This window comes from Nerophis lumbriciformis, linkage group LG05 (assembly GCF_033978685.3).
Source record: "Nerophis lumbriciformis linkage group LG05, RoL_Nlum_v2.1, whole genome shotgun sequence".
Classification (NCBI taxonomy): Eukaryota; Metazoa; Chordata; class Actinopteri; order Syngnathiformes; family Syngnathidae; genus Nerophis; species Nerophis lumbriciformis.
This window is the reverse complement of record NC_084552.2, coordinates 14,988,465-15,011,509: the sequence shown is the minus strand read 5'-3', so window position 1 is coordinate 15,011,509 and position 23,045 is coordinate 14,988,465. Positions and strand designations below refer to the sequence as shown.

General features: G+C 47.2%; 1 protein-coding gene and 1 long non-coding RNA gene across 2 annotated transcripts in view; one reads left to right on the top strand and one right to left on the bottom strand.

The window, feature by feature from the left end:
• The window catches only part of LOC133606854 (rho GTPase-activating protein 23-like), a 105,541-nt gene that overhangs the window by 64,809 nt on the left and 17,687 nt on the right, over positions 1 to 23,045 (top strand). The window contains exons 15-18 of the mRNA XM_061961233.1: positions 15,856 to 16,008; positions 16,100 to 16,178; positions 16,249 to 16,322; positions 16,394 to 16,483. Coding sequence (XP_061817217.1) covers positions 15,856 to 16,008; positions 16,100 to 16,178; positions 16,249 to 16,322; positions 16,394 to 16,483 — 396 coding nt within the window. The remainder of the gene's footprint in view (positions 1 to 15,855; positions 16,009 to 16,099; positions 16,179 to 16,248; positions 16,323 to 16,393; positions 16,484 to 23,045) is intronic.
• The window catches only part of LOC133606856 (uncharacterized), a 44,107-nt gene continuing 34,196 nt past the window's right edge, over positions 13,135 to 23,045 (bottom strand). The window contains exons 2-3 of the long non-coding RNA XR_009815307.2: positions 13,763 to 13,903; positions 13,135 to 13,666 (exon numbers count right to left, since the gene is read on the bottom strand). This is a non-coding gene — a long non-coding RNA (uncharacterized lncRNA). The remainder of the gene's footprint in view (positions 13,667 to 13,762; positions 13,904 to 23,045) is intronic.

Here is a 23,045-nt window from a genome sequence, read left to right as displayed (position 1 = left end):
CATGGCCATCAAACACAACTAGCCACCTGACTCTCCCGCCAACATGGCCACCAAACACAACTAGTCACCTGACTCTCTTGCCAACATGGCCACCAAACACAACTAGTCATGTGACTCTCCCGCCAACATGGCCACCAAACACAACTAGTCACCTGACTCTCTTGCCAACATGGCCACCAAACACAACTATTCACCTGACTCTCCTGCCAACATGGCCACCAAACACAACTAGTCACCTGATTCTCCTGCCAACATGGCCACCAAACACAACTAGTCACCTGACTCTCCTGCCAACATGGCCATCAAACACAACTAGCCACCTGACTCTCCCGCCAACATGGCCACCAAACACAACTAGTCACCTGACTCTCCTGCCAACATGGCCACCAAACACAACTAGTCATGTGACTCTCCCGCCAACATGGCCACCAAACACAACTAGTCACCTGACTCTCCCGCCAACATGGCCACCAAACACAACTAGTCACCTGACTCTTCTGCCAACATGGCCATCAAACACAACTAGTCACCTGACTCTCCCGCCAACATGGCCACCAAACACAACTAGTCACCTGACTCTCCTGCCAACATGGCCACCAAACACAACTAGTCATGTGACTCTCCCGCCAACATGGCCACCAAACACAACTAGTCACTTGACTCTCCTGCCAACATGGCCACCAAACACAACTAGTCACCTGACTCTCCTGCCAACATGGCCACCAAACACAACTAGTCACTTGACTCTCCTGCCAACATGGCCATCAAACAAGACTAGTCACCTGACTCTCCCGCCAACATGGCCACCAAACACAACTAGTCACCTGACTCTCCTGCCAACATGGCCACCAAACACAACTAGTCATGTGACTCTCCCGCCAACATGGCCACCAAACACAACTAGTCACCTGACTCTCCTGCCAACATGGCCACCAAACACAACTAGTCACCTGACTCTCCTGCCAACATGGCCACCAAACACAACTAGTCACTTGACTCTCCTGCCAACATGGCCATCAAACACAACTAGTCACCTGACTCTCCCGCCAACATGGCCACCAAACACAACTAGTCACCTGACTCTCCTGCCAACATGGCCACCAAACACAACTAGTCATGTGACTCTCCCGCCAACATGGCCACCAAACACAACTAGTCACCTGACTCTCCTGCCAACATGGCCACCAAACACAACTAGTCACCTGACTCTCCTGCCAACATGGCCATCAAACACAACTAGTCACCTGACTCTCCCGCCAACATGGCCACCAAACACAACTAGTCACCTGACTCTCCTGCCAACATGGCCACCAAACACAACTAGTCATGTGACTCTCCCGCCAACATGGCCACCAAACACAACTAGTCACTTGACTCTCCTGCCAACATGGCCACCAAACACAACTATTCACCTGACTCTCCTGCCAACATGGCCACCAAACACAACTAGTCACCTGATTCTCCTGCCAACATGGCCACCAAACACAACTAGTCACCTGATTCTCCTGCCAACATGGCCACCAAACACAACTAGTCACCTGACTCTCCTGCCAACATGGCCATCAAACACAACTAGCCACCTGACTCTCCCGCCAACATGGCCACCAAACACAACTAGTCACCTGACTCTCTTGCCAACATGGCCACCAAACACAACTAGTCATGTGACTCTCCCGCCAACATGGCCACCAAACACAACTAGTCACCTGACTCTCTTGCCAACATGGCCACCAAACACAACTATTCACCTGACTCTCCTGCCAACATGGCCACCAAACACAACTAGTCACCTGATTCTCCTGCCAACATGGCCACCAAACACAACTAGTCACCTGACTCTCCTGCCAACATGGCCATCAAACACAACTAGCCACCTGACTCTCCCGCCAACATGGCCACCAAACACAACTAGTCACCTGACTCTCCTGCCAACATGGCCACCAAACACAACTAGTCATGTGACTCTCCCGCCAACATGGCCACCAAACACAACTAGTCACCTGACTCTCCTGCCAACATGGCCACCAAACACAACTAGTCACCTGACTCTCCTGCCAACATGGCCATCAAACACAACTAGTCATGTGACTCTCCCGCCAACATGGCCACCAAACACAACTAGTCACCTGACTCTCCCGCCAACATGGCCATCAAACACAACTAGCCACCTGACTCTCCCGCCAACATGGCCACCAAACACAACTAGTCACCTGACTCTCCTGCCAACATGGCCACCAAACACAACTAGTCACCTGACTCTCCTGCCAACATGGCCATCAAACACAACTAGTCATGTGACTCTCCCGCCAACATGGCCACCAAACACAACTAGTCACCTGACTCTCCCGCCAACATGGCCACCAAACACAACTAGTCACCTGACTCTCCTGCCAACATGGCCACCAAACACAACTAGTCATGTGACTCTCCCGCCAACATGGCCACCAAACACAACTAGTCACTTGACTCTCCTGCCAACATGGCCACCAAACACAACTAGTCACCTGACTCTCCTGCCAACATGGCCACCAAACACAACTAGTCACTTGACTCTCCTGCCAACATGGCCATCAAACACAACTAGTCACCTGACTCTCCCGCCAACATGGCCACCAAACACAACTATTCACCTGACTCTCCTGCCAACATGGCCACCAAACACAACTAGCCACCTGACTCTCCTGCCAACATGGCCACCAAACACAACTAGTCACCTGACTCTCCTGCCAACATGGCCATCAAACACAACTAGCCACCTGACTCTCCCGCCAACATGGCCACCAAACACAACTAGTCACCTGACTCTCCTGCCAATATGGCCACCAAACACAACTAGTCACCTGATTCTCCTGCCAACATGGCCACCAAACACAACTAGTCACCTGACTCTCCTGCCAACATGGCCATCAAACACAACTAGCCACCTGACTCTCCCGCCAACATGGCCACCAAACACAACTAGTCACCTGACTCTCCTGCCAACATGGCCACCAAACACAACTAGTCATGTGACTCTCCCGCCAACATGGCCACCAAACACAACTAGTCACCTGACTCTCCTGCCAACATGGCCATCAAACACAACTAGTCACCTGACTCTCCCGTCAACATGGCCACCAAACACAACTAGTCACCTGACTCTCCTGCCAACATGGCCACCAAACACAACTAGTCATGTGACTCTCCCGCCAACATGGCCACCAAACACAACTAGTCACTTGACTCTCCTGCCAACATGGCCACCAAACACAACTAGTCACCTGACTCTCCTGCCAACATGGCCACCAAACACAACTAGTCACTTGACTCTCCTGCCAACATGGCCATCAAACACAACTAGTCACCTGACTCTCCTGCCAACATGGCCACCAAACACAACTAGTCATGTGACTCTCCCGCCAACATGGCCACCAAACACAACTAGTCACCTGACTCTCCTGCCAACATGGCCACCAAACACAACTAGTCACCTGACTCTCCTGCCAACATGGCCACCAAACACAACTAGTCACTTGACTCTCCTGCCAACATGGCCATCAAACACAACTAGTCACCTGACTCTCCCGCCAACATGGCCACCAAACACAACTAGTCACCTGACTGTCCTGCCAACATGGCCACCAAACACAACTAGTCATGTGACTCTCCCGCCAACATGGCCACCAAACACAACTAGTCACCTGACTCTCCTGCCAACATGGCCACCAAACACAACTAGTCACCTGACTCTCCTGCCAACATGGCCACCAAACACAACTAGTCATGTGACTCTCCCGCCAACATGGCCACCAAACACAACTAGTCACCTGACTCTCCTGCCAACATGGCCACCAAACACAACTAGTCACCTGACTCTCCTGCCAACATGGCCACCAAACACAACTAGTCACTTGACTCTCCTGCCAACATGGCCACCAAACACAACTAGTCACCTGACTCTCCTGCCAACATGGCCACCAAACACAACTAGTCACTTGACTCTCCTGCCAACATGGCCATCAAACACAACTAATCACCTGACTCTCCCGCCAACATGGCCACCAAACACAACTAGTCACCTGACTCTCCTGCCAACATGGCCACCAAACACAACTAATCATGTGACTCTTCCGCCAACATGGCCACCAAACACAACTAGTCACCTGACTCTCCTGCCAACATGGCCACCAAACACAACTAGTCACCTGACTCTCCTGCCAACATGGCCACCAAACACAACTAGTCACTTGACTCTCCTGCCAACATGGCCACCAAACACAACTAGTCACTTGACTCTCCTGCCAACATGGCCACCAAACACAACTAGTCACTTGACTCTCCTGCCAACATGGCCACCAAACACAACTAGTCACTTGACTCTCCTGCCAACATGGCCACCAAACACAACTAGTCACCTGACTCTCCTGCCAACATGGCCACCAAACACAACTAGTCAGGTGACTCTCCCGCCAACATGGCCACCAAACACAACTAGTCACCTGACTCTCCTGCCAACATGGCCACCAAACACAACTAGTCACCTGACTATCCTGCCAAAATGGCCGCCAAACACAACTATTCATGTGACTCTCCTGCCAACATGGCCACCAAACACAACTAGTCATGTGACTCTCCTGCCAACATGGCCACCAAACACAACTAGTCACCTGACTCTCCTGCCAACATGGCCACCAAACACAACTAGTCATGTGACTCTCCCGCCAACATGGCCACCAAACACAACTAGTCACCTGACTCTCCTGCCAACATGGCCACCAAACACAACTAGTTACCTGACTATCCTGCCAACATGGCCACCAAACACAACTAGTTAGGTGACTCTCCTGCCAACATGGCCACCAAACACAACTAGTCACCTGACTCTCCTGCCAACATGGCCACCAAACACAACTAGTCATATGACTCTCCCGCCAACATGGCCACCAAACACAACTATTCACCTGACTCTCCTGCCAACATGGCCACCAAACACAACTAGTCACCTGATTCTCCTGCCAACATGGCCACCAAACACAACTAGTCACTTGACTCTCCTGCCAACATGGCCATCAAACACAACTAGCCACCTGACTCTCCCGCCAACATGGCCACCAAACACAACTAGTCACCTGACTCTCCTGCCAACATGGCCACCAAACACAACTAGTCATGTGACTCTCCCGCCAACATGGCCACCAAACACAACTAGTCACCTGACTCTCCTGCCAACATGGCCACCAAACACAACTAGTCACCTGACTCTCCTGCCAACATGGCCATCAAACACAACTAGTCACCTGACTCTCCCGCCAACATGGCCACCAAACACAACTAGTCACCTGACTCTCCTGCCAACATGGCCACCAAACACAACTAGTCATGTGACTCTCCCGCCAACATGGCCACCAAACACAACTAGTCACTTGACTCTCCTGCCAACATGGCCACCAAACACAACTAGTCACTTGACTCTCCTGCCAACATGGCCATCAAACACAACTAGTCACCTGACTCTCCCGCCAACATGGCCACCAAACACAACTAGTCACCTGACTCTCCTGCCAACATGGCCACCAAACACAACTAGTCACTTGACTCTCCTGCCAACATGGCCACCAAACACAACTAGTCACTTGACTCTCCTGCCAACATGGCCATCAAACACAACTAGTCACCTGACTCTCCCGCCAACATGGCCACCAAACACAACTAGTCACTTGACTCTCCTGCCAACATGGCCACCAAACACAACTAGTCACTTGACTCTCCTGCCAACATGGCCATCAAACACAACTAGTCACCTGACTCTCCCGCCAACATGGCCACCAAACACAACTAGTCACCTGACTCTCCCGCCAACATGGCCACCAAACACAACTAGTCACCTGACTCTCCTGCCAACATGGCCACCAAACACAACTAGTCACCTGACTCTCCCGCCAACATGGCCACCAAACACAACTAGTCACTTGACTCTCCTGCCAACATGGCCACCAAACACAACTAGTCACCTGACTCTCCTGCCAACATGGCCACCAAACACAACTAGTCACTTGACTCTCCTGCCAACATGGCCATCAAACACAACTAGTCACCTGACTCTCCCGCCAACATGGCCACCAAACACAACTAGTCACTTGACTCTCCTGCCAACATGGCCACCAAACACAACTAATCATGTGACTCTTCTGCCAACATGGCCACCAAACACAACTAGTCACCTGACTCTCCTGCCAACATGGCCACCAAACACAACTAGTCACCTGACTCTCCTGCCAACATGGCCACCAAACACAACTAGTCACTTGACTCTCCTGCCAACATGGCCACCAAACACAACTAGTCACCTGACTCTCCTGCCAACATGGCCACCAAACACAACTAGTCATGTGACTCTCCCGCCAACATGGCCACCAAACACAACTAGTCACCTGACTCTCCTGCCAACATGGCCACCAAACACAACTAGTCACCTGACTCTCCTGCCAACATGGCCACCAAACACAACTAGTCATGTGACTCTCCCGCCAACATGGCCACCAAACACAACTAGTCACCTGACTCTCCTGCCAACATGGCCACCAAACACAACTAGTCACCTGACTCTCCTGCCAACATGGCCACCAAACACAACTAGTCACTTGACTCTCCTGCCAACATGGCCACCAAACACAACTAGTCACCTGACTCTCCTGCCAACATGGCCACCAAACACAACTAGTCACTTGACTCTCCTGCCAACATGGCCATCAAACACAACTAGTCACCTGACTCTCCCGCCAACATGGCCACCAAACACAACTAGTCACCTGACTCTCCTGCCAACATGGCCACCAAACACAACTAATCATGTGACTCTTCCGCCAACATGGCCACCAAACACAACTAGTCACCTGACTCTCCTGCCAACATGGCCACCAAACACAACTAGTCATGTGACTCTCCCGCCAACATGGCCACCAAACACAACTAGTCACCTGACTCTCCTGCCAACATGGCCACCAAACACAACTAGTTACCTGACTATCCTGCCAACATGGCCACCAAACACAACTAGTTAGGTGACTCTCCTGCCAACATGGCCACCAAACACAACTAGTCACCTGACTCTCCTGCCAACATGGCCACCAAACACAACTAGTCATATGACTCTCCCGCCAACATGGCCACCAAACACAACTATTCACCTGACTCTCCTGCCAACATGGCCACCAAACACAACTAGTCACCTGATTCTCCTGCCAACATGGCCACCAAACACAACTAGTCACTTGACTCTCCTGCCAACATGGCCATCAAACACAACTAGCCACCTGACTCTCCCGCCAACATGGCCACCAAACACAACTAGTCACCTGACTCTCCTGCCAACATGGCCACCAAACACAACTAGTCATGTGACTCTCCCGCCAACATGGCCACCAAACACAACTAGTCACCTGACTCTCCTGCCAACATGGCCACCAAACACAACTAGTCACCTGACTCTCCTGCCAGCATGGCCATCAAACACAACTAGTCACCTGACTCTCCCGCCAACATGGCCACCAAACACAACTAGTCACCTGACTCTCCTGCCAACATGGCCACCAAACACAACTAGTCATGTGACTCTCCCGCCAACATGGCCACCAAACACAACTAGTCACTTGACTCTCCTGCCAACATGGCCACCAAACACAACTAGTCACTTGACTCTCCTGCCAACATGGCCATCAAACACAACTAGTCACCTGACTCTCCCGCCAACATGGCCACCAAACACAACTAGTCACCTGACTCTCCTGCCAACATGGCCACCAAACACAACTAGTCATGTGACTCTCCCGCCAACATGGCCACCAAACACAACTAGTCACTTGACTCTCCTGCCAACATGGCCACCAAACACAACTAGTCACCTGACTCTCCTGCCAACATGGCCACCAAACACAACTAGTCACTTGACTCTCCTGCCAACATGGCCATCAAACACAACTAGTCACCTGACTCTCCCGCCAACATGGCCACCAAACACAACTAGTCACCTGACTCTCCTGCCAACATGGCCACCAAACACAACTAATCATGTGACTCTTCTGCCAACATGGCCACCAAACACAACTAGTCACCTGACTCTCCTGCCAACATGGCCACCAAACACAACTAGTCACCTGACTCTCCTGCCAACATGGCCACCAAACACAACTAGTCACTTGACTCTCCTGCCAACATGGCCACCAAACACAACTAGTCACTTGACTCTCCTGCCAACATGGCCACCAAACACAACTAGTCACTTGACTCTCCTGCCAACATGGCCACCAAACACAACTAGTCACTTGACTCTCCTGCCAACATGGCCACCAAACACAACTAGTCACCTGACTCTCCTGCCAACATGGCCACCAAACACAACTAGTCACTTGACTCTCCTGCCAACATGGCCATCAAACACAACTAGTCACCTGACTCTCCCGCCAACATGGCCACCAAACACAACTAGTCACCTGACTCTCCTGCCAAAATGGCCACCAAACACAACTAGTCATGTGACTCTCCCGCCAACATGGCCACCAAACACAACTAGTCACCTGACTCTCCTGCCAACATGGCCACCAAACACAACTAGTCACCTGACTCTCCTGCCAACATGGCCACCAAACACAACTAGTCATGTGACTCTCCCGCCAACATGGCCACCAAACACAACTAGTCACCTGACTCTCCTGCCAACATGGGCACCAAACACAACTAGTCACCTGACTCTCCTGCCAACATGGCCACCAAACACAACTAGTCACTTGACTCTCCTGCCAACATGGCCACCAAACACAACTAGTCACCTGACTCTCCTGCCAACATGGCCACCAAACACAACTAGTCACTTGACTCTCCTGCCAACATGGCCATCAAACACAACTAGTCACCTGACTCTCCCGCCAACATGGCCACCAAACACAACTAGTCACCTGACTCTCCTGCCAACATGGCCACCAAACACAACTAATCATGTGACTCTTCCGCCAACATGGCCACCAAACACAACTAGTCACCTGACTCTCCTGCCAACATGGCCACCAAACACAACTAGTCACCTGACTCTCCTGCCAACATGGCCACCAAACACAACTAGTCACTTGACTCTCCTGCCAACATGGCCACCAAACACAACTAGTCACTTGACTCTCCTGCCAACATGGCCACCAAACACAACTAGTCACTTGACTCTCCTGCCAACATGGCCACCAAACACAACTAGTCACCTGACTCTCCTGCCAACATGGCCACCAAACACAACTAGTCATGTGACTCTCCCGCCAACATGGCCACCAAACACAACTAGTCACCTGACTCTCCTGCCAACATGGCCACCAAACACAACTAGTCACCTGACTATCCTGCCAAAATGGCCGCCAAACACAACTATTCATGTGACTCTCCTGCCAACATGGCCACCAAACACAACTAGTCATGTGACTCTCCTGCCAACATGGCCACCAAACACAACTAGTCACCTGACTCTCCTGCCAACATGGCCACCAAACACAACTAGTCATGTGACTCTCCCGCCAACATGGCCACCAAACACAACTAGTCACCTGACTCTCCTGCCAACATGGCCACCAAACACAACTAGTTACGTGACTATCCTGCCAACATGGCCACCAAACACAACTAGTTAGGTGACTCTCCTGCCAACATGGCCACCAAACACAACTAGTCACCTGACTCTCCTGCCAACATGGCCACCAAACACAACTAGTCATATGACTCTCCCGCCAACATGGCCACCAAACACAACTATTCACCTGACTCTCCTGCCAACATGGCCACCAAACACAACTAGTCACCTGATTCTCCTGCCAACATGGCCACCAAACACAACTAGCCACCTGACTCTCCCGCCAACATGGCCACCAAACACAACTAGTCACCTGACTCTCCTGCCAACATGGCCACCAAACACAACTAGTCATGTGACTCTCCCGCCAACATGGCCACCAAACACAACTAGTCACCTGACTCTCCTGCCAACATGGCCACCAAACACAACTAGTCACCTGACTCTCCTGCCAACATGGCCATCAAACACAACTAGTCACCTGACTCTCCCGCCAACATGGCCACCAAACACAACTAGTCACCTGACTCTCCTGCCAACATGGCCACCAAACACAACTAGTCATGTGACTCTCCCGCCAACATGGCCACCAAACACAACTAGTCACTTGACTCTCCTGCCAACATGGCCACCAAACACAACTAGTCACTTGACTCTCCTGCCAACATGGCCATCAAACACAACTAGTCACCTGACTCTCCCGCCAACATGGCCACCAAACACAACTAGTCACCTGACTCTCCTGCCAACATGGCCACCAAACACAACTAGTCATGTGACTCTCCCGCCAACATGGCCACCAAACACAACTAGTCACTTGACTCTCCTGCCAACATGGCCACCAAACACAACTAGTCACCTGACTCTCCTGCCAACATGGCCACCAAACACAACTAGTCACTTGACTCTCCTGCCAACATGGCCATCAAACACAACTAGTCACCTGACTCTCCCGCCAACATGGCCACCAAACACAACTAGTCACCTGACTCTCCTGCCAACATGGCCACCAAACACAACTAATCATGTGACTCTTCTGCCAACATGGCCACCAAACACAACTAGTCACCTGACTCTCCTGCCAACATGGCCACCAAACACAACTAGTCACCTGACTCTCCTGCCAACATGGCCACCAAACACAACTAGTCACTTGACTCTCCTGCCAACATGGCCACCAAACACAACTAGTCACTTGACTCTCCTGCCAACATGGCCACCAAACACAACTAGTCACCTGACTCTCCTGCCAACATGGCCACCAAACACAACTAGTCACTTGACTCTCCTGCCAACATGGCCATCAAACACAACTAGTCACCTGACTCTCCCGCCAACATGGCCACCAAACACAACTAGTCACCTGACTCTCCTGCCAACATGGCCACCAAACACAACTAATCATGTGACTCTTCTGCCAACATGGCCACCAAACACAACTAGTCACCTGACTCTCCTGCCAACATGGCCACCAAACACAACTAGTCACCTGACTCTCCTGCCAACATGGCCACCAAACACAACTAGTCACTTGACTCTCCTGCCAACATGGCCACCAAACACAACTAGTCACTTGACTCTCCTGCCAACATGGCCACCAAACACAACTAGTCACTTGACTCTCCTGCCAACATGGCCACCAAACACAACTAGTCACTTGACTCTCCTGCCAACATGGCCACCAAACACAACTAGTCACCTGACTCTCCTGCCAACATGGCCACCAAACACAACTAGTCATGTGACTCTTTCGCCAACATGGCCACCAAACACAACTAGTCACCTGACTCTCCTGCCAACATGGCCACCAAACACAACTAGTCACCTGACTATCCTGCCAAAATGGCCGCCAAACACAACTATTCATGTGACTCTCCTGCCAACATGGCCACCAAACACAACTAGTCATGTAACTCTCCTGCCAACACGGCCACCAAACACAACTAGTCACTTGACTCTCCTGCCAACATGGCCACCAAACACAACTAGTCACTTGACTCTCCTGCCAACATGGCCACCAAACACAACTAGTCACTTGACTCTCCTGCCAACATGGCCACCAAACACAACTAGTCACTTGACTCTCCTGCCAACATGGCCACCAAACACAACTAGTCACCTGACTCTCCTGCCAACATGGCCACCAAACACAACTAGTCATGTGACTCTTTCGCCAACATGGCCACCAAACACAACTAGTCACCTGACTCTCCTGCCAACATGGCCACCAAACACAACTAGTCACCTGACTATCCTGCCAAAATGGCCGCCAAACACAACTATTCATGTGACTCTCCTGCCAACATGGCCACCAAACACAACTAGTCATGTGACTCTCCTGCCAACACGGCCACCAAACACAACTAGTCACCTGACTCTCCTGCCAACATGGCCACCAAACACAACTAGTCATGTGACTCTCCCGCCAACATGGCCACCAAACACAACTAGTCACCTGACTCTCCTGCCAACATGGCCACCAAACACAACTAGTTACCTGACTATCCTGCCAACATGGCCACCAAACACAACTAGTCAGGTGACTCTCCTGCCAACATGGCCACCAAACACAACTAGTCACCTGCCGGAAGACACAACGTCCACAGTTTCCAAAAACAATTTGAAATGTGGACTCGTCAGACCACAGAACACTTTTCCACTTTGTATTAGTCCATCTTAGATGAGCTCGGGCCCAGCGAAGCCGGCGGCGTTTCTGGGTGTTGTTGATAAATGCTTTGCAAAATAGAGTTTTAACTTGCACTTACAGATGTAGTGACCAACTGAAGTTACTCACAGTGGATTTCTGAAGTGTTCCTGAGCGCATGTGGTGATATCAAGATTCAAGATGCTTTATTGTTGTCCATTCTTTAACATGTACAAGACACAAAAGAACTGAAATGTCATTTTTGGCACAGTCCCACTAAGAGCAGACATACGTTACAAGTGGACAAGACGGAACCGCCAATGGATCAGCCACTTACGGCGCTCCTTGAAAAAGGTGGGAAAAAGGTGACATTGGGAAAGGGGGAAGAGTAAAAAAAAATATCAGTCTAAGGCTGGACCTTCAGGAGGGGTCCAGACTGAGTCCGAGGAAAAAACCTCACATAGCATGGCACACATAAACATGATATATGTAATCACAACAACTCGCAACAGAGGGAGGGGGGATTTGGAGCCCTGGAGGCCGGCTGCCGCTGTAAAGCGCTACTCAGCCATCCACAACCCCGGAGGAATTAAGCAGTGGTGAAGGCGTTGATTGGGGGAGGGGCGGGTGCGTGCATGTATGCCCAATTAACGTTCCTTTACACACTGATGTCGCTTTTTGATGCAATACCGCCTGAGGGATTGAAGGTCACGAGCATTCAATGTTGGTTTTCAGCCTTGCCGCTTACGTGCAGTGATTTCTCCAGATTCTCTGAACCTTTTGATGATATTACGGACCGCAGATGGTGAAATCCCTAAATTCCTTGCAATAGCTTGTGTTCTGAGAAGGGAAGGAGGCGACAACCAAGGCTGAACTGCGGGTTTACAGGGTTTATTGAAACCTTTGATGAGTGAGTGGAGTGTGTATGCTAGTATAAGTGAAGTGAAGTGAAGTGAATTACATTTATATAGCACTTTTTTTTCTCAAGTGACTCAAAGCGCTTTACATAGTGAAACCCAATATCTAAGTTACATTTAAACCAGTGTGTGTGGCACTGGGAGCAGGTGGGTAAAGTATCTTGCCCAAGGACACAACTGCAGTGACTAGGATGGCGGAAGCGGGGATCGAACCTGCAACCCTCAAGTTGCTGGCACGGCCGCTCTACCAACCGAGCTATACCGCCCTACCAAAGTGAATACGTGTAGACGATGTATAGAATTAACCGTGTAAGTATTACCAGGGTTTGTTGTCTGTGAGTGTAGAATGGATCTTTCGTCGAATCAACGGGGCAAGGCGAAGAGGCAGTCCGTAAGAAGGCAAGCAGTCGAGGGTAGGAGACTGGGAGCGTAGTCCGTGTCCGAGCAGGGATCGAGGAAGGCAGTCAGAGATCCGGATGGATGTCGTGAAGCAAAACATGATCACAGACGACGGGGAAGACACTGCGGTAGACACAAGGGACATGAACTAGGGAACAAGGAAGAGCACAGAGAAGCCGAGCAAAGCACAAGGGAGGGGACGCCAGACGCGATGCTTACTGGGAAGATGAGCGACGTCCCGGCAAAGGTTCCTTGGGTCCGCTGGTCTTTATGCCGCTCCCTCTCATTAGGTCCGGGTGCGCTGATCCGTGATTGCCTGCAGCCTTGTCGCTGCAGAGGCATGTCTGGGCACAGACACAGCTGCCGGGGAAAAGCGGGTTCGAGCCCCATCCTCGTTTGTGAATGACTGAGCATTTCATGGAAGCTGCATTTATACCCAATCATGGCACCCACCTGTTCCCAATTAGTATGTTCACCTGTGGGATGTTCCAAATAAGTGTTTGATGAGCATTCCTCAATTTTCTCAGTCTTTTTGGCCACTTGTACCCGCTTTTTTGAAACATGTTGCAGGCATCAAATTCCAAATGAGCTAATATTGGCAAAAAAATAAAGTTTTCCAGTTCGAACATTAAGTATCTTGTCTTTGCAGTCTATTCAATTGAATATAAGTTGAAAAGGATTTGCAAATCATTGTATTCTGTTTTTATTTACCATTTACACAACGTGCCAACTTCACTGGTTCTATTTCTTACCCCCATTAGTTAGTCAGTATAAAACACTATTTTATTTTGAGCCCGTTACAAAACATATTCACACTTCTTTTTTTTTTGTGAAACGATTTTGATACTTTTAACAAACTTTAATTTATTTTTAAATGCATGTTTTGTATAAAAACTAATTCTTGGTGAAATCACTTTTTGTTGTTGTACAACATAACAATTGTAACACCATTAAAACATGCATTTTTACACCTTGCCAACCCCACCTCGAACAGGGTTTGCACCTGGCACCTTCTGCCTTGCAAAACAAGCACTGAGTATTTTTATAACGCCTTCTGTCATACAAACGCCAAAACCAGTGAAGTTGGCACGTTGTGTAAATTGTAAATAAAAACAAAATACAATGATTTGCAAATCCTTTTCAACTTATATTCATTTAAATAGACTGCAACGACAAGATTTTTAATTTTCGAACTGGAAAACTTAGTTGAGAAATGCTAATCAGATACTTATTTGGAACATCCCACAGGTGAACAGGCTAATTGGGAACAGGTGGGTGCCATGGTTGGGTATAAAAGCAGCTTCCATGAAATGCTCAGTCATTCACAAACAAGGACGGGGCGAGGGTCACCACTTTGTCAACAAATGCGTAAGCAAATTGTCCAACAGATTAAGAACAACATTTCTCAACCAGCTATTGCAAGGAATTTAGGGATTTCACCATCTACGGTCCGTAATATCATCAAAAGTTCAAAGAATCTGGAGAAATCACTGCACGTAACATTGAATACCCGTGACCTTCGATCCCTCAGGCTGTACTGCATCAAAAAGTGACATCAGTGTGTAAAGGATATCGCCACATGGGCTCAGGACCACTTCAGAAAACCACTGTCAGTAACTACAGTCGCTACATCTGTAAGTGCAAGTCAAAACTCTACTATGCAAAGCGAAAGCCATTCATCAACAACACCCAGAAACACTTTGCTGGGCCCCAGCTCATCTAAGATGGACTGATGCAAAGTGGAAAAGTGTTCTGTGGTCTGACGAGTCTACATTTAAAATTGTTTTTGGAAACTGTGGATGTTGTGTCCTCCGGAACAAAGTGGAAAAGTGGGAATGTTATAGGCGCAAAGTTGAAAAGCCAGCATCTGTGATGGTATGGGGGTGTATTAGTGCCCAAGGCATGGGTAACGTACACATCTGTGAAGGCGCCATTAATGCTGAAAGGTACATACAGGTTTTGGAGCAACAAATGTTGCCATCCAAGCAACGTTACCATGGACGCCCCTGCTTATTTCAGCAAGACAATGCCAAGCCACGTGTTACATCAACGTGGATTGTATTCCGTTTTTATTTACCATTTACACAACGTGCCAACTTCACTGGTTTTGGGTTTAGTACAGAAGTTGACGTTTGACATGCGCTCCCTCACGCAAAGCGGAGTCTCCGCCAGAGACCATGTTCTGAGATTGAGGGTAGTGCGGTCCTTTTTTTTTAAAAGATAGATGGAAACAATGACAGCCACCTCAGTTGCGTGATCATTCTGACTAAAATACTGAATAGAATATCATTCATTCCACATCTTTGTCGCAGTTTGTCCCGCAGGTTGTGGAGATGTGTTGTGGCGTGGTGGAAGCAACTGGTCTGGATTCTACTGGTATCTACCGGGTGCCAGGGAACAATGCCATGGTGTCTAACTTGCAGGATCATCTGAATAAAGGTTTTGATATCAACACCGCTAAAGAGGTGTGGAAAGCACTTCTCAAACATTCTATTGGAATATCTTCTTTTTTTTACTCAGCAGCAGAAATGTCTAAACAACGTTTTATCTCAACAGAGATGGCAGGACTTGAATGTCATCAGCAGCCTACTGAAGTCTTTTTTCCGAAAACTGCCCCAGCCTTTGTTTACTGACGGTGCGTAAAACAAACAACACCCAATGAATGTGGAATGTGTTTATTCACTATTTAAATCATCTTTTTATAGACAAATACCAATCCTTCATTGATGCCAACAGGATAGAAGACAAAAGGGACCGGCTAAAGACCATGAAAAAACTGGTATTCAAGTCAAAAAAAATAAAAAAATAAAAAGGCTTTTATTTTTTTCATGAACGTTGTTTTCTTTCCAGATTCATGACCTGCCAGATTATCATCGCCACACCCTCAAGTTCCTAGTGGCTCACTTAAAAAAAGTGGCGGATCACTCGGAAAAGAATAAGGTAGTACCGCATTTTTCAGAATATAAGTCGCACCGGAGTATAAGTCGCACCGGAGTATAAGCCGCACCTGCCGAAAATGCATAATAAAGAAGGTAAAAAACACATATAAGTCACACTGGAGTATAAGTCGCACCGGAGTATAAATCGAACCGGAGTATAAGTCGCACCTGCCGAAAATGCATAATAAAGAAGGTAAAAAACATATATAAGTCGCACCGGAGTACAAGTTGCAGCGGAGCATAAGTCGCACCGGAGTATAAGTCACACCTGCCGAAAATGCATAATAAAGAAGGTAAAAAACATATATAAGTCGCACCGGAGTATAAGTCGCACCGGAGCATAAGTCGCACATGCCGAAAATGCATAATAAAGAAGGTAAAAAACATGTATAAGTTGCACCGGAGTATAAGTCGCACCGGAGCATAAGTCGCACCTGCCGAAAATGCATAATAAAGAAGGTAAAAAACATGTATAAGTCGCACCGGAGTATAAGTCGCACCTGCCAAAAACGCATAATAAAGAAGGTAAAAAACATATACCGTATTTTCCGCACTATAAGGCGCACCTAAAAACCACAATTTTTCTCAAAAGCTGACAGTGCGCCTAATAACCCGGTGCGCTTTATTACGATTCATTTTCATAAAGTTTCGGTCTCGCAACTTCGGTAAACAGCCGCCATCTTTTTTCCCGGTAGAACAGGAAGCGCTTCTTCTTCTACGCAAGCAACCGCCAAGGAAAGCACCCGCCCCCATAGAACAGGAAGCGCTTCACCCGCCCCCATAGAACAGGAAGCGCTTCACCCGCCCCCGGAAGAAGAAGAAAAAACGCGCGGATATCACCGTACGTTTCATTTCCTGTTTACATCTGTAAAGACCACAAAATGGCTCCTACTAAACGATCCGGTTCATAAAAAGACGCAATCTCTCCATCCGCACACGGATTACTACCGTATTTCACAGCAACTGAACCGCACTGTGGAACGGGAGCACGTACGGTGAATATTCGCTCCACAGGGAATGAGAAGTCATCCTTCACTGTGGTTCTAGCTTGCCATGCTAACTTCCACTCATGGTGATATTCAAAAGGAAGACCTTGCCAAAAGAGACCTTTCCAGCCGGCGTCATCATAAAAGCTAACTCGAAGGGATGGATGGATGAAGAAAAGATGAGCGAGTGGTTAAGGGAAGTTTACGCGAAGAGGCCGGGTGGCTTTTTTCACACAGCTCCGAAGGCGAACACACCTTCACTAAGACGGGCAGACAGCCTCGGACGACATACGCCAACATTTGCCAGTGGATCGTAAATGCCTGGGCAGATATTTCGGTCACAACTGTGGTCCGAGCTTTCCGGAAGGCAGGATTCACAGAACAACAGCGACACTGACTCCCGATGACTTCTACGAGACGGAACCGGCCATTTTGGATCCCACGCTTGCGCAACTTTTCAATTCGGACACCGAAGACGAAGAATTCGAAGGATTTACGAATGAAGAATAACTTCAGAAGGTGAGCGCTATGTTTATTTTGTGTGTTGTGACATTAACGTTCGAGCAACATTATGTTACTATTGCTCTACACCATTTTGAATTTTACTATGTTTGTGATTGCACATTTGCGTACATTTTGGGACAGAGTTGTTAGAACGCTGGTTTTCAATATATTATTAAAGTTTGACTGAACTATCTGACTGTTTTTTTGACATTCACTTTAGCGCAGCGTTTTTTTGACATTCACTTTAGCGCAGCGTAGGCACGGCTTTTAGTCCGGGGCGGCTTATTGGTGGACAAAATTATGAAATATGTAATTCATAGAAGGTGCGGCTAATAATCCGGTGCGCCTTATAGTGCGGAAAATACGGTATAAGTCGCACCGGAGTATGCACCGGAGCATAAGTCGCACCGGAGTATAAGTCGCACCTGCCGAAAATGCATAATAAAGAAGGTAAAAAACATGTATAAGTCGCACCGGAGTATAAGTCGCACCTGCCGAAAATGCATAATAAAGAAGGCAAAAAACATGCATAAGTCGCACCGGAGTATAAGTCGCACCTGCCGAAAATGCATAATAAAGAAGGCAAAAAACATATATAAGTCGCACTGGAGTATAAGTCGCACCTGCCGAAAATGCATAATAAAGAAGATAAAAAACATATATAAGTCGCACCGGAGTATAAGTTGCACCGGAGTATAAGTCGCACCTGCCGAAAATGCATAATAAAGAAGGTAAAAAACATATATAAGTCGCACCGGAGTATAAGTCGCACCTGCCGGATATGCATAATAAAGAAGGCAAAAAACATATATAAGTTGCACTGGAGTATAAGTCGCACCAGAGTATAAGTCGCACCGGAGTATAAGTCACACCTGCCGAAAATGAATAATAAAGAAGGTAAAAAACATATATAAGTCGCACCGGAGTATAAGTCGCACCGGAGCATAAGCCGCACATGCCAAAAATGCATAATAAAGAAGGTAAAAAACATGTATAAGTCGCACCGGAGTATAAGTCGCACCTGCCAAAAATGCATAATAAAGAAGGCAAAAAACATATATAAGTCGCACCGGAGTATAAGTCGCACCGGAGCACAAGTCGCACCGGAGTATAAGTCGCACCTGCCGAAAATGCATAATAAAGAAGGTAAAAAACATGTATAAGTCGCACCGGAGCATAAGTCGCACCTGCCGAAAATGCATAATAAAGAAGGCAAAAAACATATATAAGTCGCACCGGAGTATAAGTCGCACCGGAGTATAAGTCGCACCTGCCGAAAATGCATAATAAAGAAGGCAAAAAACATATATAAGTCGCACCGGAGTATAAGTCGCACCGGAGTATAAGTCGCACCTGCCGAAAATGCATAATAAAGAAAGTAAAAAACATATATAAGTGGCACTGGAGTATAAGTCGCACCGGAGTATAAGTCGCACCGGAGTATAAGTCGCACCTGCCGAAAATGAATAATAAAGAAGGCAAAAAACATATATAAGTCGCACCGGAGTATAAGTCGCACCGGAGCATTAGCCGCACATGACAAAAATGCATAATAAAGAAGGTAAAAAACATGTATAAGTCGCACCGGAGTATAAGTCGCACCTGCCAAAAATGCATAATAAAGAAGGTAAAAAACATATATAAGTCGCACCGGAGTATAAGTCGCACCGGAGCACAAGTCGCACCGGAGTATAAGTCGCACCTGCCGAAAATGCATAATAAAGAAGGTAAAAAACATGTATAAGTCGCACCGGAGTATAAGTCGCACCTGCCAAAAATGCATTATAAAGAAGGTAAAAAACATATATAAGTCGCACCGGAGCATAAGTCGCACCTGCCGAAAATGCATAATAAAGAAGGCAAAAAACATATATAAGTCGCACCGGAGTATAAGTCGCACCTGCCGAAAATGCATAATAAAGAAGGTAAAAAACATATACAAGTCGCACTGGAGTATAAGTCGCACCGGAGTATAAGTTGCACCTGCCGAAAATGCATAATAAAGAAGGTAAAAAACATATATAAGTCGCACCGGAGTGTAAGTCGCACCTGCCGAAAATGCATAATAAAGAAGGCAAACAACATATATAAGTCGCACTGGAGTATAAGTCGCACCAGAGTATAAGTCGCACCGGAGTATAAGTCACACCCGCCGAAAATGCATAATAAAGAAGGTAAAAAACATATATAAGTCGCACCGGAGTATAAGTCGCACCGGAGTATAAGTCGCACCGGAGTATAAGTCGCACCCTGCCGAAAATGCATAATAAAGAAGGCAAAAAACATATATAAGTCGCACCGGAGTATAAGTCACACCCGCCGAAAATGCATAATAAAGAAAGTAAAAAACATATATAAGTCGCACTGGAATATAAGTCGCACCGGAGTATAAGTCGCACCGGAGTATAAGTCGCACCTGCCGAAAATGAATAATAAAGAAGGTAAAAAACATATATAAGTCGCACCGGAGTATAAGTCGCACCGGAGCATAAGCCGCACATGCCAAAAATGCATAATAAAGAAGGCAAAAAACATGTATAAGTCGCACCGGAGTATAAGTCGCACCTGCCAAAAATGCATAATAAAGAAGGCAAAAAATTTATATAAGTCGCACCGGAGTATAAGTCGCACCGGAGCATAAGTCGCACCGGAGTATAAGCCGCACCTGCCGAAAATGCACAATAAAGAAGGTAAAAAACATGTATAAGTCGCACCGGAGTATAAGTCGCACCTGCCAAAAATGCATTACAAAGAAGGTAAAAAAACATATAAGTCGCACCGGAGCATAAGTCGCACCTGCCGAAAATGCATAATAAAGAAGGCAAAAAACATATATAAGTCGCACCGGAGTATAAGTCGCACCTGCCAAAAATGCATAATAAAGAAGGTAAAAAACATGTATAAGCCGCACCGGAGTATAAGTCGCACCCGCCGAAAACGCATAATAAAGAAGGTAAAAAACATATATAAGTCGCACTGGAGTATAAGTCGCACCTGCCGAAAATGCATAATAAAGAGGATAAAAAACATATATAAGTCGCACTGGAGTATAAGTCGCACCGGAGTATAAGTCGCACCGGAGTATAAGTTGCACCGGACTATAAGTCGCAGATGCCGAAAATGCATAATAAAGAAGGTAAAATACATATATAAGTCGCACCGGAGTATAAGTCGCACCTGCCGAAAATTTATAATAAAGAAAGTAAAAAACATATATTAGTCGCACTGGAGTATAAGTCGCACCAGAGTATAAGTCGCACCTGAGTATAAGTCGCACCTGCCGAAAATGCATAATAAAGAAGGCAAAAAACATATATAAGTCGCACCGGAGTATAAGTCGCACCGGAGTATAAGTCGCACCTGCCAAAAATGCATAATAAAGAAGGTAAAAAACATATATAAGTCGCACTGGAGTATAAGTCGCACCGGAGTATAAGTCGCACCTGCCGAAAATGCATAATAAAGAAGGTAAAAAACATATATAAGTCGCACCGGAGTACAAGTTGTACCGGAGCATAAGTCGCACCGGAGTATAAGTCGCACCGGAGTATAAATCACACCTGCCGAAAATGCATAATAAAGAAGGTAAAATACATGTATAAGTCGCACCGGAGTATAAGTCGCACCTGCCGAAAATGCATAATAAAGAAGGTAAAAAACATATATAAGTCGCACCGGAGTATAAGTCGCACCGGAGCATAAGTCGCACATGCCGAAAATGCATAATAAAGAAGGTAAAAAACATGTATAAGTTGCACCGGAGCATAAGTCGCACCGGAGCATAAGTCGCACCTGCCGAAAATGCATAATAAAGAAGGTAAAAAACATGTATAAGTCGCACCGGAGTATAAGTCGCACCCGCCAAAAATGCATAATAAAGAAGGTAAAAAACATACATAAGTCGCACCGGAGTATAAGTCGCACCGGAGCATAAGTCGCACCGGAGTATAAGTCGCACCTGCCGAAAATGCATAATAAAAAAGGTAAAAAACATGTATAAGTCGCACCGGAGTATAAGTCGCACCTGCCAAAAATGCATAATAAAGAAGGTAAAAAACATATATAAGTCGCACCGGAGCATAAGTCGCACCTGCCGAAAATGCATAATAAAGAAGGTAAAAAACATACATAAGTCGCACCGGAGTATAAGTCGCACCGGAGTATAAGTCGCACCTGCCGAAAATGCATAATAAAGAAGGTAAAAAACATGTATAAGTCGCACCGGAGTATAAGTCGCACCTGCCGAAAATGCATAATAAAGAAGGTAAAAAACATATATAAGTCGCACTGGAGTATAAGTCTCACCTGCCGAAAATGCATAATAAAGAAGATAAAAAACATGCATAAGTCGCACTGGAGTATAAGTCGCACCGGAGTATAAGTCGCACCGGAGTATAAGTCGCACCTGCCGAAAATGCATAATAAAGAAGGTAAAAAACATATATAAGTCGCACCGGAGTATAAGTCGCACCTGCCGAAAATGCATAATAAAGAAGGTAAAAAACATATATAAGTCGCACTGGAGTATAAGTCGCACCAGAGTATAAGTCGCACCGGAGTATAAGTCACACCTGCCGAAAATGCATAATAAAGAAGGCAAAAAACATATATAAGTCGCACCGGAGTATAAGTCGCACCGGAGTATAAGTCGCATCTCCCGAAAATGCATAATAAAGAAGGCAAAAAACATATATAAGTCGCACCGGAGTATAAGTCGCACCGGAGTATACGGCGCACCTGCCGAAAATGCATAATAAAGAAAGTAAAAAACATATATAAGTCGCACTGGAGTATAAGTCGCACCGGAGTATAAGTCGCACCGGAGTATAAGCCGCACCTGCCGAAAATGCATAATAAAGAAGGTAAAAAACATGTATAAGTCGCACCGGAGTATAAGTCGTACCTGCCGAAAATGCATAATAAAGAAGGAAAAAAACATATATAAGTCGCACTGGAGTATAAGTCTCACCTGCTGAAAATGCATAATAAAGAAGATAAAAAACATACATAAGTCGCACTGGAGTATAAGTCGCACCGGAGTATAAGTCGCACCGGAGTATAAGTCGCACCTAC